We start from the raw sequence: 18115 nt of genomic DNA, 5'->3' as shown, positions 1-18115 counted from the left end.
ATTGAGGTTAATTTACAACCCCATAGAAAGGACCATACAGGAACAGTATTTGTAAAAGGATTTTTTTCTGTTAGTTGAAGTTACCAGATGATGTTGTTACTGGAAGTAATGGTTATTTATTCCACGTGGTTCCACGACTTCATGTTATAAGAGAAGTGGACAACTTTCATCATCTTTATAAATTCTTATTCCAAGTTATCTCAAAGAAAAAGAGGGAAAGATTGATTCCAAAGATATGGTAAGTGACATAAGAAGTTTGAAATAAATGTATATGAAAGAAAAATACATGTACTTTGTTTTCCTACAACCTTTAGTTTTAATTCATCTTGTTCAAAAATTGCCTTCTTTTTGACTCCATCATTGGTTATCTATCGATAACAAGCAATTTAAAAAAAAACCTAATTATCCTTTAAAATATTACATGTATAGCCAAATAAAAGCAGATATAGAAAAAGTAATTAGTAGTTACTACAGGCTTTTTGTGAGTTTCGTATCAGTTCACCATCTTTGGTTGTGTCTTTAGAATTTTTAAACTTCTTCTTTTATTTATAATTGTTAAGCAAATTCCTTTATATACACATTTCAATATTTTCTGTATGTATTGACAAATATAAATTGATTGTTCATTTAAGGGTCTGCTAGCCAATTCTAGAATATCTCGACTTAAACACCGTTTCTCTATAAAAGACTGTGATCTAGGTACCTGTAGTGCTAACCTGAATCAATCTTTACAAAGTCTCACATAGTGAACCAGGATTCCAGAATACTTGAAGTCCTTGTCATCTTGTATTAATTAACAATAGGAAGGTTTCAAAATACTCGAAAGGTTATGATGATATTTGGTCCTAGAGGGTATCATCAGCCAAGTAGTAGGCTTATAAATGTAAACCCTTGAATTATAAAATTTAGCAAAACAATGGATATTTTATGACAGTTTTGTATTTTTCAGTAACATGTTCCCTGACAGTGGAATACATCTTGTATGTATGGGTATTTTAATGATAGACAGACTAGTGGATATAACCCCACAACAATATTTACAGATATACACAGTAAGTAAACAAAGAAAAAAATGTTGTGATATGACAATTTCAGTGTCAATGTAACTGATATAACTATTTGACAAATGGTTTTCACTTAAAATGCCAAATTTCTTTCATATTTTATGTATGAAAAAGTCTTTTTGTTGTATAACTTTCATATTTCTTTTTTATTAGAAGTAGTTCAAAAGTGTTTCAGACTTGAGTTGTCTTTCTTTGGTTGATAAAATGGAAATGATTTATGATAACATTAAATTATTCAACAATACTTGGCTGTGTTGCAGTAAGGAGAAATGGAGCTTACAGCATATACATGTGGGAGAGGCGGTGGGCGGGTAATAGAAGTTATTGAAATTTTTAACCATTTTCTCCTGCTTGTAACCAAGAGGGTTTCAAACTTTTTTTTTTAATTATTGTAAACACATAAAGTTCATTAAAGATGCATACCTCACTTTCTGTACACATTTGCTGTAGAAAATCAAGTGTCAAAAAAATTCTGTCATGTAAAGTTATAATTTCCCTCCTATTGTAACAACCAAGGACGACAGCAGGCTATAGATGTTATGTGTAAAATTGATTTAAAATGTTAATATGGGAATAAATCCTCACATGTATACCTCAATTTATTTTTCTACTAGCTGTGTATGTTATTGAAACATTAGTCTAGAGAAATTCAGGAGTAGCATATTAACAAAATTGATTGATACACAGAAAAGATTTTTTTTTTTTAATTTAAGTCACCAGGCAAATTTAAACAGACCTTACCGGGTATTTGGATATAAACTTTAATGTGAAATTCATAAAAAAAGTATAATGTTTAAATGGATAATCATTCTTTTAAAAATAATTTCCTCTCACATAATTTTATAAACTGACCAGACATTACTTTGAAATACCATGATGAGATCTGTGGAACACTCTGAAAATGGCTGTATGGAAAGAGTTTTAGTTACATTGTGTTCATGACTTAACTGTTTATCAATATGTAGCAAAGATTATTTTTTTTTAGAATGTTATTATAGGAAACTTCTACTGTAATGCAATTATCTCAATAAATAATGAAAACAAGAATATATTCATTTGCATGTTTATTTCATATTTTATTGAAATTGTTTGTTTGCAGGAAATGAAGACCTGGCCTGGATATGAGGAATCCATAATACATTCCATTTTAACTGATTCTGACACCAAGGATGAAAAATCTCATGATGAGCATGATCTTATAGTAGAACAACCAGAGGAGCATGGTCTCATGGAACATCATGATGAGCATGATCTTATAGTAGAACAACCAGAGGAGCATGGTTTCATGGTACATCATGAGGAACATGATCTTATGGAATATCATGGAGAACATAAAGAACTAATCAAACATCCAGAGCACCATAGTGAGATAATAGAACATGAGGAAAATTAGAGTGATTTGAATGAGCATGGTGAAGAGAGCAATGAAAATACTATGTGATAAAGAGCAAGATGACCTTTCAGAACTTACCGAAAAATATGATACATTGACATAAATACAATGCAAACCATAATAGATCTGAAGAATACTACAGTTATCATATAAATGGTGATGGATGAAATTACTCATAAGGCAGTATTAGTATTACTAGACAGATCAACTAGTATCAATGTATAAGTAAGTTATTTCTAATTACCAGTGAAATGTTTCTGTATTTTAAACCAGTGTATGAATTGAATGATCTCTATCCTGAAAGCAAATGACAGAAAATGTTGAATGATATGGCTGTAAATATTGAAAATAAAATTCTGTCTCATGTGCATCCAATTTTTATTGGACTTAATCCTTTTTCATATCTAGGTCATTGGTTAAGGTCATCTGAAAGTTCTATGGAAAAGTTATACATGTTGTGGACTGAAACTTAATGCTCCTTTTAGTGAACACCTTGATACTCACAAATTCAGTCATTCTCAAAGTCATTTCGAATGATTCACATAACAAGCTAAAAGGTTATGTTACTAAAAAAGTTTTAAAAAAAAGAAAGGAATAGTAATGCAAGGTTTCTTGAAAAACATTGAATGCAACAACATTTTTTATATTTTTTTTAAACGTCTTTCTCCCAAATTGGTGATCAATATGAATAACTGTCAAAATTTTATTAGAAAATACAGGAGTTACAGTTCTTTGATTGATTACCGTTTCATTGCAGTGTAAAAGTCATTGAACTGTCTTCTGGAATTTTTGTAGCAATAAATAGATTTATGCAGTAGTTGCAGATGTCAATATTACTAATGATTGTTCAAATGTTAGTTTTAAATTTTCATGACTAATTATAGTGATGATAGTGAGTAACCAAATAATTATATCTTATTTTGACAAATAGTAAAATTTGTTTGATCAAAATAACCTATAAGATTGCATCATATCAAAATGTAGTTGAAAGCAAAATAGTTCAATATTTGGAAATAAAGCAAGTAATTTTTACACTGAATTTCTAAATTACCTCTTACATAAAAGACCAAAGTGCAATGAGAATGGTCAAAATTGGTAAGGATCAGTGTCGTTATAAGTGTAACAAAATTTAGAGAGTTAATCATGGTCTGCTGAAAAAAGTCTTTGACAATAATGATTATTTGAAAATGATGCAAAATATCCTTAACCCCCCCTCACCAAATGACTGAGAGAGATGCCCCCCCCCCCCCCCCCCCCAAAAAAAAAAAAAAAAGAAAAGAAAAAAAAAGATCAAAAGTGTGTAATGGTTGTGGATGAATAATGAGATAATTTTCTATTAAAATATTTGTTTATGCATGTAATTGAATCCCCAAATTAAAGGTATTTTTTGTAGTATCAATACATGTGGGAGGAAGGGAGATAAGTGTAGGCATTTGGCCAAAGATTGGTATTGATTTGTGGCTGGAAATGTTTCCATTCTAACTATTCATTTAAGTGAAATTTAGAGAAAAAAATGAACAAAAATACTCATATTTATGTTTATGGAAGAAGTTTTAATATTTTTGAAAGCAATGAACCAAACAGTTTTTTTTAACTGTATTTTGAAATCATTTCTCTCAACTGATCAGCTGGTGAAAATTTTCAGCCTATCCTAAAAATGTTATTTTTAGTATAAAGGAGGTCCCCATTCTAAAAATGTTATTTTTAGTATAAAGAAGGTGTAGTGTGATAAAAATATTCTTAGCATCAAATTCAAAACTCACTTAATATCAATCACACTAGTGTAAAAAGTCTCAAATATCAAATATCAAATAATATTATTTGTGTAAATTCCAATACAGGAATGATACCAGCTGACATTTACAAAATACAAATACAACAATAAACAAAAAACAAAGACAAATATACAAAGACATATTTTCTCAATGATAAGAGATGCATATTTTATAGTATAACTACATTGCATGGAGGTATTATTCATACTATGTGTTCTCAAGCTATTACAATAAGCGTTTATACTATAACAGTTCTTAACAACATTATGTTTGCTAAATAAATAAATGTTCTTATCATACATATCGCTTATTCCAGCTACACATACAGTACATATGTTAGTATCATTGCTTTTCAAAATGAAACTAAATTTATCTTGTTCTGATATATTAACAAAAGATGGGACTATATCACTTAAATTACAAAAGAGTATATTTCTATTAAAATCTAACGCTTTACATTTGATGAGGAAATGGAATTCATCTTCAATTCCATCCTTGCAGAGTGGACAAATTCTCTGTTCTATAGGCGTTTTAGTATATCTACTAACTTCTATTAGTAATTTGCTATTACTAATTCTAATTTTTACCATTTTGAAAATAACACTTTAGTCCAGTAGTAGATATTTTTTTAATTCGAAATTATTTTTAACTTTACTATACGTTCTTATTTTTTTACCGTGACTATCTTTATTAGAGTCACAAAAAAGTATGACTTTTATATCAAGACCTGTTGCATACTATGGATTCATTTATTTAAGTTGATTCCAATTTTTGGCTCACCCGGTGATTTTCTCATCACTTTGCAGCTGTTGTTGTCTGTCATTGTCCATCTTCAGTAAATTTATACTAAATCCTCCTCCTCTGACACAACTGGATTAATCGGAATAAAAGTTTACCAAAATTGTCATTGGTGTATCTAGTTTAAAAAATGTGTCTGATGATCCTGCTTGTAAACCAACATGACCTCATGAGGATTTTAACCATTTTCTTTTTGGTTTTTGCCTATTATCTTGAAAATTATATTAGATAGAGAGAAACTTTAAAGGCAAATTAATCAGCTGGACAAGATCTATAAATAAGTTAACATAGCTGAAATTGTCAGTCTACTATTTATAGGAGTTATTGCCCTTTAATGATAATTTTAAACCCATTTTACATATTGGGGGGAGACTATAGTAGATAAAGAAAAACTGGATACAGCAAAAAAATCATCAAAAAAATCACCAAAAAAAAAAATGATATTTTATGAATGATATACAATTCTATTGTTGGAGATTGGCCATTGTTTTGTGTAATTTTTGTGACTGTATAATGTTTCGCTGATATTTTTGATTATTTATCTGTGAGATAACTTTTTTCTAGTTGACATGTAATATAATACAGTGATCCTTCCACTAAATAAAAGAATGTGGACTACATTGTATCTTGTTTCAGAGCAAAAGGCCAACATGATGTTTTCCTATATGTCAATTTTTTTTATAATTGTTTTTTTTTAGGATGGCTTACATAAACTAGATGGCTTTAAAAAGAACAAAAACCTTTTTTTTTTTTTTAGGTTTTATTTCTTTTTATCTAATGCATTACAAGGCTCCTCATAAAATCCTAGCCAGATTTGACAAAGTACATTATCTTTTTGAAGTTCAAAGGTTAATGGAGACATCAAAGGAATGATGCCTGATGTTATAACTTTTGTTTAATGTCAGATGTGGCTGCATTACAATATTTATTAGCCCTCCTGAGACAAAAAATAAAAGGATAGAAAAACTTGAAAATTGAAGAAATTATAATCTTTTTCAATTAAGGATGTTCGCTCTTCTGTTTCAAAATAACAAGGTTTTTAAAAGACTGTTATAGATTGAAAGAATATGAATAAGGGAACTTAAAAAATAGAAAAAAACGATAGGTCCGTTTTCTAGCTTTTGAGATATAATCAATTGAAAATTTGGCGGGAAATGGTTTTCTCTAGATTTTTCATACATTTAACATTGATACCTTTTTCCTTTCAAAAACAATGAAAAAATAACCAGAATTTTATAAAATTTTTAAAAATGACTTTTAAAACTATATGCAATAAAATTATGAAAAGAAAAGTAGGGGTCAGTGGTCAAAATTTTTATTGGCACCACATGGATAAAACTAGAGGATTCCGAATATCTGACAAAAAGTCAAAAACAAGAGTAGCGAACATCCTTAACAGAAATTTCCCATTGCATTCTTTAGAAAAATACGGTTTTGATTTATCAAACTTTCATATGAGTTCTGTATTTGTACTTATTGCCATATATTCAGTGGAGATTTGATATCATCTGAAGATACTGTTATAGGAAATTATGAAATAATTATGTAATTTCTCAAGATAAAATACTCTTAAAGTACTACCAAAGAATGTTTTAATTTGTTTTTGAAATAACTAAATATGATAAATGTCTTTTACATGAATAAAGATGTTTGTACCTGATGATATATGTACTGATAAAAGTGTTCTGCTTTGATGCAAGGTCACCTGGTAAAATATTTATTTGATGTTAAATTAGGGTACAAGTTAATACTAAAATCTAGTTTATTTTATTTACATACCCTGGTCAGTCTTGGTCATAAGTGTCTACTTGCAGAAATAAATGAGTCAATTAACCTTTTTTAAATTTGCATAAGTAAGTCAATTTGTAATATCATGTAATATCTTAAAAAAGCAATACACTGAGTGTCACACTGGTATTATTGTTTCCCTATAAAAAGATTAAAATGTTTATTTGTAATTGTCATCATATAAAGATTTGCTACTGTGACAATATCAGGGATCAGATATTTGTTTAAATTTAAGTGTTTAAAATGAAGTTCTGAAAATCAAAATAATAGGTTTTCAGTAGATATACTTGATAAAAGATATATATCCCTTTAAGATCATTTTAATATTAATTTTCTGATAATAGACATTTTATACCAGATATTGTGTAGGAGAAATCTTACTTGAACCATTGTTTCTTTGAAAAATGTATACTTCTAAGTAGCAAGTAATGTAAAGGTTTTTGTCTCGCCTGCGACAAAAGTAGCAGAATACAAAACATAATGATTACAATCTGGCAGCGGTAACAGTGTAAACTTTTTGCCAGGAGGTAGAATACCTTGATGCCTCAAACCTTGTATGCAGATGCTTTATGTTACAAAGTTTCCGTCTGGCATATGTCCATTGTTCTTGACCTCATTTTTATCGTTCAGCGACTGCTGGAAAAAAAATAATTTTGTAATGTGAATTTCTCACTTATTATGAGTAAAAGGATAACTTTATTTGGTATATGGTATTCCAGGCAAGGTCTACATGTCTGTCAGACAGGATTCACATGACTTTGACCTTATTTCATGGATCAGTGATCAAGGTTAAGTTTATGTGGTCAAGTTTGTATTTCAGATACTGTAAGCAACAGGTCAATTATATTTGGTGTATGGAATGATTGAAATATGTACATGTCTGTTTGGCAGGTTTCATCTGACCTTGACCTAATTTTCATGGTTCATTGCTCAATGTTAATTTTTTTTATTTGGTCTTTTTTCAGATACTATAAGCAATAGATCAACTATATTTGGTGTATAGAATTATTCCAACGTGTATATGTCTGTCTGGCAGGATTCATCTGACCTTGACTTCATTTTCATGGTTCATTGGTTAAATGTTAAGGTTTTGTCTGTTTATCAAATACTATAAGCAATACGCCAGATATACTTGGTGTATGGAATGATTGCATGGTGTACATGTTGTCTAGCAGAGTTCATCTGACTTTCCCACATTTTCATGGTTCACTGGTCAATTTTAATTTTCGTAATTAGTTCTGTTTCCTGGATACCATAAGCAATAGGTTAACTATATTTGGTGTATGGTAAGATTGTAAGGCGTACATGTCTGACAGGGTTCATCTGACCTAGACTTCATTAACAAAGATCATTGATAATGTTAATTTATCTGAAAATTATAGTAAAATCTACTTATTACAGACTTTCAACATAAATTTAATCATTATAAGTAAAGCAGGCTAGTCATATCAGCATGTGCACTCTTGTTCTTACAGAAAACAATTCTTTTTCTCCTTTTGAATTTGCTCAGTTTCCAGTCATTATTATTTGCTATTATTTGAACAATAGTTCTAGAGGCCATGAGTGCCCAAAAGTACTGTAATAGACAGAAATATTCTAAAATGGTTGGTTGAATTATTTTAAATACTAGTTAATTTATGAAGCAAATGACTTATATTGTAACAAATATCTTCAAAACAAATTAATTTAGTTTCTGGAGTATATTCTTCTTGGGTGTCTTTAAAATAATCTGAAGAACCAATATATCAATGGAACAGCACTTTTATCCCTGCTCTTCATCTTGACAGTTGCTGGATGGGTCCTATTTATTAGTCCTGTAACATACTATATACAGTCTTGATAAATAATATGCTGAGCCTTATCAGTGCAGATGACAATGTGATTTATGGAACAAACATGACCATTTTACCGAAAAATGTAATATGTTAGTAGTGTTGATATAACTAAATGTGCAAAACCACCTTAACATAAATATTAATTAGTACAACAAAAATATACCAGTATATCTGTTGACCAGTTCAGATGCCACCAAAAAAAAATCTGTACAAATTTTATGTTCAAAAATACTTATTGCTTAAATTTGAATAATTTTTGTCTCGCCTGTGATTAAAGTCGCTGAAAGCAGGACATAGTGATTGCTTTTCCCGCGATGACAGCATCAACAACTGTTAAGTTTTCTGCTTAAGTTAGTTTGATAGGAACTACTTGTGATAGATCATAGGTATTTTGTATGAAGATGCATTACTATCAGTACATATCAGTTTGACGACAATTTTGAGGCTCTGCCCCCTAGGCCATGGTCCAGTGACTTTGATTAAATTAGCCATTTTCAATGTTAAGTTTTCTGCTTAAGTGAGTTTGATAGGAAGTACTTTTGATAAATCAATGATATTTTGTAAGAAGTTGCATTACTTTCAGTACATATCAGTTTGACGACAATTTTGAGGCCCTGCCCCCTAGGCCATGGTCCAGTGACTTTGATTTGATTAGCCATTTTCAAGGTTAAGTTTTCTGCTTAAGTTAGTTTGATAGGAAGTACTTGTGATAGATCAATGATATTTTGTGTGAAGTTGCATTGCTATCAGTACATATCAGTTTGATGACTATTTTGAGGCCCTGCCTCCTAGGCCATGGTTCAGTGACTCTCAATCAATTAACAATTTTCAATGTTAAGTTTTATGATTAATTTAGTTTGATAAGAACTACTTACAATAGACAATATTTTCTATAAAGTTACATTGCTGTTTGTACATTTCAGTTTGTCAACCATTTCGAGGCCCTACCCACTAGTTGGTCCAGCGACTTTGAATTAATTAGCAATGTTGCTGTCCATCAGATTTTCTTTTTCTGAATTTTATGCCGACAGGCGAGACATATCTATTTGTCAACAGTTTATTTTGATGATTATGGAGCTTTATTTATGGTTAATCCTGACTTTTTACCGCTTCCACTACAAATTTTGTCTAATTAGGGGCCCGCAGTCCCTCCTTTTTCAAAATCCTGGATCCTCATCTGCAGTGTACTGTTTCTGAGGTTGCTGTATGAAATCTACTCATAAGTACAAGCATTGATATATAGTTTGATAATGTTTTGTATTTACTTGCCTTGTTTGCATACTGAATTTTTATTGTTTATTATATTTTGTGTCTTTGTAGACTGCTAAATAAGATTAAAAGGGGGAGTGTTGAGATCTCAAAAACTAGTTTGATCTCTACATAATTTTATTTGTTCTTGACCACCAAAAAAAAATATCATGTTTCTCACAATTTATATGTTTTTTTAGCATAAAATAGTCACACAAAAAAAAGAATAGACTGCCTTCGCTAAGCAGTATTTATCACGTTTTCCAGAGTTATGCCCCCTTTTAAAAATCCTGGATCTACCCCTGAGATGTCTTTTAGTTATTTGATTTGTGAAATTGCTGTCTCTTTTGCATATCTCCCACATCTCTTTTTATTCTTAAATATAAATCTCTTTCAGAAAAATAACTGATGAGCAGGCCATTTGTCCAGTGTTGCCTCAAGGGAGATCTCATATTTAAGCATTCTCAAAATTTTTCTCCTCTGAAACCTCTGGGTTAGTTATTATCAACAATTTTACCTGTTATAATAAGGAAATAAAGCATTCAGTTGAATCCTTTAGATGGCAGAGCATTATTGTAAAATTTTTTGGGGAAACATTTATTTTATGTTTATACCTGAAATCTTGCAGTGTTTAGCTATCAGAAACCTGTATTTCAATGCCTGTTTTAGTCAAAGAAAATGTGTCACTTTAATCACGCTTTTATAGTTTATATTTTATAGCATGTTTAAATACACCTTACTGCTATAAATTCCAATCCTGATAAGCTCTGATATTACACATCTTTTTAAGACATCACACAAACCAGTCTAAGCTATCTGGGGCCCTGTTGAAACTATGTAGTGTGCATAAAACTTAGTAAAGAGACATGTTAAAACTATCATAAACTCTTCAAACAAAGCATTTTTTTTTTACTTAAGTTTGTCTTATAAAAATTAGTTCATAAATTATCAAAATTTCAAAATGTTTGCTTTCTAAACTTTTTCTTCCCTCAGCTCATTACTGATAATCTATGTTTTTTGAGACTTGAGCCCAACAGGGAGCTGTCGAATTAGTAACTGCTTTGTTTAAGATTTGACTAAATAGCAATAAAGTTTTTGTTTTCTCCTTTTTTTTAAGTCTAGTTCCATAACATGCAGAATCTAGTTTCAGTTATTGCTTAAATTGTGTTGAGTAATATTTCTAGATATTTTGCCAAATTTCCAAAAGTACATAAACAGGAAATTCAAGGACAGTTGATCTAATCCTTTATTTATTGTTTTCATTGAAGGTTACAAGTGAAAAACATGTTTGTTATTTTAAATTCAAATCTAGTGACATAATAGTAATAAATATTTTCTGTCCTTCTTTTAGGATATAAAAGTTGTCAGTTTTTTGGGTCAGTCAAATGAAACTGAACATCCGGGTGATGATTGTTGTCTATGACTCAAAAGATATATTGAAAGTCTCTGATCTTTCAGTTTCTACTCTTTTATAGATCACTTGGACTTTTGTAAGGTGATCTTTTGTTATATTATTATTAATGTGATCTTTATTAATCAACACTTTACTTCTCACATACCACTGAAATAATGAGACCAAATTACTTGAGGACACCTGAATAGAGTGTGTTACTCTTGCTTTATGCTCTAATGATAAGTTTCGGGGTAAAAAATTTGGTCTGATATTTCATCAATTAAACGAAAATGGAAAATTCAATATTTTGTACATTAAAGGAGAATTTATACATTTTCGTAATATACCAGATTTTTTTGGTTTAGAAGTATTTGAACTCTGGTTACACATGTTTTTATATTATTCTGAATTTTATGTTAGTACTGAGGATGCTAAATTGAAATGATTTTGCTTAATCTGTTGATGAGACAGTAATTTCATTATGGATACCAGTTCCTGTTGATGCATTCAGTTATTATTCAGATCTATCATCTTTTTATTCTCAAAATACTTAAGGATGCAATTTCGTATGTGATCCAAGCTTGAGTTCTTGAAGTGTTCTTGTACCAACAGAAAATTTCAGCTTTCTCTTTTTACACTCCTTTTAAATTATTTACCAGCTGCAGATCTTAAGAAAGGAAAATGATCAAGGTACATCAGTCTCTTCAATATATTTTGAATAAAGCCAGAAGTCATATTAGTGGGAGGTTTAAAATATTTCGACAACACAGGGTTTCCTATGGAAAATACAAATCTGGAGTATGGTTTAATTGTACTTAAGGGTATCCTTGGATTGCCTAAAAATTTATCACTTTTCATCTTATATATACATGTAATTTCTTTTTCATATATGTGTTTAAAGGTCTTTATAATAGTTATTGCATGATCAGAGGTTATTTGAATTAAAGTAAGGTATGATAAAATTACTTTGCACTTCTACACTCAAGTATTTTTGACTTTATTATACAAACAAAGTTTTTTTTCTCTGATATATAGGAATTACCCTGTCTGACTATTTGTCAATGTGCCTTGTAAGCCCAACTCCTTTAAAGGGCTAGATGAGGCTTTTGATGAAACTTTACACAATTGTAGAACACATCATGAGGAATATACTCCCTGTCTAACTTGTTTAAGGGGAGATAATTGAATCTACCTACTGCAACTTTTTAATAGTATTGCAGGTCATTGGATATCCTAGTTTTCTGTCCGGGCTTGATAAAGGTCTGATAGAGAACTGATCATAATGCCATAAAAGCATAAGAATTTTGGACAGAAATTTTTGGGCACATCTATCATGATAATGCAGTGAGAATAATTTCCAACTGAGAAACTAAAACTCATGCTAAATAAAAATCTCATAGTATAATGTTTATGTAATTGATTGATGTCAGCTGAAATGACCATATAGGGGGCCTTGGTGGACCAGTGGTCTAAGTAGTCGAACTACTGTATCACTAGCCTTTTAACACTGAGGTTGTAAGTTCGAATCCTGCATGTGGCAGATGCGCTCGGCTCCAATCTTAATTGACTAGGATTGTCAGTTTTCCTACTGAAGGTCAGTGGCTTCCTTCACCAATAAAAACTGACCACCACAAAATAGCACAATAGTGCTGAAAGTGGCTTTAAACATCATGTAATCAATCAATCAATCTAATGACAATAGAATTAGATGTAAACAATTCAATCTTAACTCTTTTTGCTTAGAGCTCAGCAACATATATACTAATTGTAAAGTCTGGTTTGAGCCAAACAGGAATTGAACCAAAATTCAAGGCAAGTATTCTGCTATGATATGACTGGCATATCCAGTTAGGGGTTAACAGGTCTGTGACATGTATGTATTTTACTAGTAAAAATAAGTTCTTGTAAAACACATTTGGAAGGTATTGAAGTGTGGATATCATTTATTAAACTTTAAATTATAATTGAAGCAATAAAAATAAAATTAGTATGGGATTTGAAAATTATATATTCTTAATGAAAATAAGAAGTTACAACTATTAGATTACATTTTTTATTAATATATCAAGAATGTTTTAAGTCATGACCTGACTGATTTTACAGTAGATCCTCCCTTAGATTTTTCTGAAATTCCACAATAAAAATCTAGAATTTTTGTAGAAATCTTGGCTGGATTGCACAAATCATTAAAATGTCATTTTAATTTTTAAAGTGTTAATTAAATTTGTTGTATTTTGTTATACAATTTAAACAAGCTTATGTTCATGTTTGTTTTACCCAGTCCTTATATTAACCTCCTTTAAATGTCCTCATATGTAATCAATAGGGTACTTGTGCCAAATAGGGCATTCAGATAGGCAGTAAAACAAAGCGTAAGAAGTTTGACTTTTATAACAACTTCTATCAAGACCTGTTGAATATTTTGCATTCAATTATTTTCGTTGATACCAATTTTAGCTCACCTGGCCCTTTTCTCATCACTTTTCATCCATCTGTCTTTTGCTGTCATTGTCCATCATCCTCCATCTCCCCCCCCCCCCCCTGTAAATTCATCATTTAAGCATCTGGAAAACTTGTATTTTGTTGAACACTTGGTTAACCTGTATCAATAAAATCCACTGAAATCAGTATCCCACAATTCATGGGATGTATTATAATGAATCCACAGTATACAGTCAAACCTGCTTGAAAGTCACATCTATTGGGGGAAAACCTGCCTCGTCAAGTCATCCTTTCTTGTCCAGCTGTAGTAATATCTTTGCATTTTGAATCTCAATTAAAAGGTCATGCCATTATAAGGTCAGTTTTCTCTAATCAGTAGGGTGATCTTCAGATACAAGTTTGACTGTATACTGTTCTTAATTTGTTGTAGGAATGTACTGAAATATAGTCTTATGGTTCTTTTATATAGGTTTGAAATTTAATCTCAAGTTAAACTGGGTAGCAAGGAATATCATCTATCATTTGAAAATACAAACATATTGATATACTTTTAATATGACTGTGTAATGTTTTTGTTTCAGAGCAGGAGGCAAAAAATGTTTTCCTATATGTGAATTTTTTTTATATTTTTTTTTTAGGATGACTTACATAAACTAGATGGCTTTAAAGGGAACAAAAATCTCTTTTTTTTTCTTTTAATCTAAGGCATTTTTAAGCTTTTCATAAAACCTTAACCAGATTTGACAAAACACATAATCATTTTGAGGTTCAAAGGTTAATTGAGACAGCAAAGGAGTGATGCCTAATGTAACTTTTGTTAAGTGTCAGATGTGGTTGCATCTCAACATTTATTACTCCCCCTGAGGCAAAAGATAAAAGGAATGGAAAATGTGAAAGTTGAAGAAAATATACTCTTTTTTTTTTTTTTACAGCAACTTGCCATTGCACTCTTTAGAAAAATACCACTTTGATTTATCAAACATTCATATGAATTCTGTATTTGTACTTAATACCATATATTCAGTGGACATTTGATATCATCAGAAGATACTCTTATAGGAAATTATGATATAATTATGTAATTCTCCAGATAGGTAGCGATTATCAGGTGGTCTGCATATAGGTATTGTATGTCAAAATATGAAGCTTTTTGTTAAGTGAGCGCAGCAAACGAGTTCAAAAAGGCTTCATATTGTGTTGAGCAATTGATATTATACAATATAAATAAGATGACAATCTGATTGTGTTTGTGTATTTTGCATAATAGAAAAAAAGGTTTTTCTTTGTTTCATCAGCAAACTGGAAGATGCCTTGATGATATCGGGTCAAACTTATCAACGTCTGTTCATTGATTATGACGTCCATGATATGTCAAGTCAAGTTATTTAGTCTTGGTTAACGTATTTGACGTCACAAAGCTGTGCTATGCAATTTTATGAAGAGCTGGGAAGAGTGATACAGACATGGGAGCACCGATAAGTAGTCCCCTACCGACTTGAAGGGGACTTTAGGTTTGCACTCCGTTCGTCTGTCTGTCTGTCCATCTGTCAGTCCGGCAAATCAGTTTTCCAGACTTTTTTTCTTCATGCTTGAAGATATTGATTTGATATTTGATATATTGTTTTATCATGACAAGTTACAGGTCAAGTTCAATTTTCACTATTTTAGCTTTTCTCCGTGTTCAGTTAAAGCCCTTTCCCTAGAATTAAATTTTTGATAAAATACTTATTAATTACTAGATTTCTGTTCAAAGGGAAATAACTCATTTTTTAAAAGATTTTTAAAAGATATAAATGACATTTTGGATTTGTTCCCTTTTCTTTGGTAAATTGTTTGAAGAATTTAGTGGTAGGTTTGTTTGTCATTTAAGAAATAATTCATGGAAGCCATAGATTTGTTGGAAATTTACACATCCAAATTTATCCTGAGTGTTAGTGAGGGATAAAATTAACGAATATTATCGCCCAGGCCAAGTGTAAATTCACTAAAATAATCAGTTTTCCACACTTTTTTTTGGTCATTCTTGAAGATATTGATTTGATAATTAGTATACAGTTTTATCATGACAAGTTACAGATCAAGTTCGAATTTTATTCTGGTCTGATGATTTTGTGCAGAGTTATGGTCTTTGGACATAAAAAATTCACTTAAATAATCAGTTTTCAACAGTTTTTTTTCGACATGATTGAAGATATTGACTTGATATGTTTATGTAGTTAAATACACCATGACAAGATATAGATCAAGTTAGAATTTCGTTCCATTACAATGAATTTTTAACTGTAGGGGACTATGTATTGCCATGCAATACTCTCAGAATGCTTGTTTACTAATAAATTGCTACCAAAGAATACTTTAATTTGTTTTTTAATAACAATATAAGATTAATGTCTTTTAAATGTTTAAAGAATGCTTGTACTTATAGATACTGGTTAAAGTGTTTTGCTTTGATATGAAAGTTCACCTGGTAAAATGTTAATTTGATGTTATATAAGGGTAAAAGTTGATACTGATGTCTAGTTTATTTTGTTTACATACCCTGGTCAGTCTGGGTCATAACTGTTTACTAGTACTTATGGAAATGAATGAGTCAGTTGTTGAAAAATTTGCATAAGCAAGTTAGTTTGCAATATATTTTGTATTTTATAAAAGCAATATACTGAGTGTTCCTCTGCACTGTCTGGTCATAACTGTCTATCAGTAATGTTAGAGAGTCAGTTGATATTGATGTTGAAAAATTTGCATAAGCAAGTTACTTTGCAATACATTTTGTATTTTATAAAAGCAATATACTGAGTGTTCCTCTGCACTGTCTGGTCATAACTGTCTATCAGTAATGTTAGAGAGTCAGTTGATATTGTTGTTGAAAAATTTGCATAAGCAAGTTACTTTGCAATACATTTTGTATTTTATAAAAGCAATATACTGAGTGTCCCTCTGCACTGTCTGGTCATAACTGCCTATCAGTAATGTTGGAAATGAATGAGTCAGTTGATCTTGTGTTGAAAAAAAAATTGCATAAGCAAGTCTGTTTTCAATACATTTCAGAGGTGGATTTAGGGAGGGGGGGGGGGGGGGGGGGGGCTGCAGGAGCCCGGGCCCCCCTTTTGTCAGAAAAATTTGGTTGATTATATAGGGAATCACTGAAGCATGACTGGAGCGAGCCCCCTCTTAGGCAGTCAGTGGGCCCCCACTTATGAAAATTTCTGGATCCGCCACTGCATTTTGTATCTTAAAAGAGCAATATATTGAGTGTCATACTTGTGTATTTTTACCATCAGAAAAATACTAAAGTTTTTTTTGTATTGTCATCATTATATTAAGATTTGATATGTGATAAAATCAGGGAGTGATATTTCTGTTCAAATTTAATTGTAAAATCTTAAATGTCTACAGAGAAATTAATACACAATAAAAAAATATAGGTTTTAGGTAAAATTATTTTAAAGGTATATATTCCTTTAAGATCATGTGGAACATTGTTTAGCTTGCATTTTATTATACATTGTCTGATAATAGATATTTATAGGTTAAATCTTACTTTGAACATTGTTACTATAAAAATTGTATATTTCTTAGTATACATTATTAGCTAGTAATATAAAGGTTTTCCTTACAGAAAACAAGCCTTTTCTCTTTTTGATCACTTTTACAGTTCTCTAGTTATGTCCCTTTATAACGTTATATGCAAGTGGGAGCATCATCTGTGTCCCATGGACACATTCTCTATTTATTTTTTTTGAAAATTGAATCTGTTTTGTAAGCAGGACTAGAAATGTTAATTTTTTTTTAGCTTTGAAATTGTACATAGGTTTGTTCTTGGCGTCACACAAAATCATGTCTGCCTTTACTGTTTATGAGGTTGCTGTATGATTACTACTCATAAGTACAAGCATTGGTATATAGTTTGATAATGTTTTGTATTTACTTGCCTTGTTTGCATACTGATTTTTATTGTTTGTTCTTTTTTGTGTCTTTGTAGACTGCTTATCAAGATTAAAAAGGGGGAGGATTGAGGTCTTAAAAACCTCACCATAATTTCATATGTGCTTGACTGCCAATAAAACAACGTCATTTCTCACAAGTTATAGGATTTTTTAGCATAAAATAGTCCAAATAAATCAACTTGCTAAGCTCTGCAGTATTTATTATGTTTTTGGGAGTTATGCCTCCCCCTTTCAAAAATCCTGGATCTGCACCTGAGATGTCTTTTGGTTATTTCTTTTGTAAATTTGCTGTCTCTTTGGCATATCCCCCACATCTCTTCTTATTCGAAAATATATAAATCTCTTTTGGAAAAATAGCTATGGAGAACTCAGATTATTTAAGCATTCTCTAAATTGTTCTCCTATGAAACTTCTGGGTTAGTTACTATCAAT

General features: G+C 30.7%; 1 protein-coding gene across 2 annotated transcripts in view; it reads left to right on the top strand.

The window, feature by feature from the left end:
* Positions 1-18115, top strand: part of LOC127738314 (uncharacterized) — a 94579-nt gene that overhangs the window by 21845 nt on the left and 54619 nt on the right. Inside the window, exons 9-11 of one of the 2 annotated variants that reach the window (XR_007999986.1) lie at positions 75-238; positions 950-1052; positions 2164-2682. Coding sequence is in view for 1 of the 2 variants with exons in the window: in XM_052249516.1 (XP_052105476.1) it covers positions 75-238; positions 950-1052; positions 2164-2457 (561 nt within the window). In the remaining variant the exon portion in view is untranslated. Of the gene's footprint in view, positions 1-74; positions 239-949; positions 1053-2163; positions 3705-18115 lie in introns of those variants that run through there. The other variant, XM_052249516.1, reaches the window with a different exon arrangement.

Source organism: Mytilus californianus, unplaced genomic scaffold (assembly GCF_021869535.1).
Source record: "Mytilus californianus isolate M0D057914Y unplaced genomic scaffold, xbMytCali1.0.p SCAF_4, whole genome shotgun sequence".
Lineage (NCBI taxonomy): Eukaryota > Metazoa > Mollusca > Bivalvia > Mytilida > Mytilidae > Mytilus > Mytilus californianus.
This window is presented reverse-complemented; position numbering and strand designations above follow the sequence as displayed.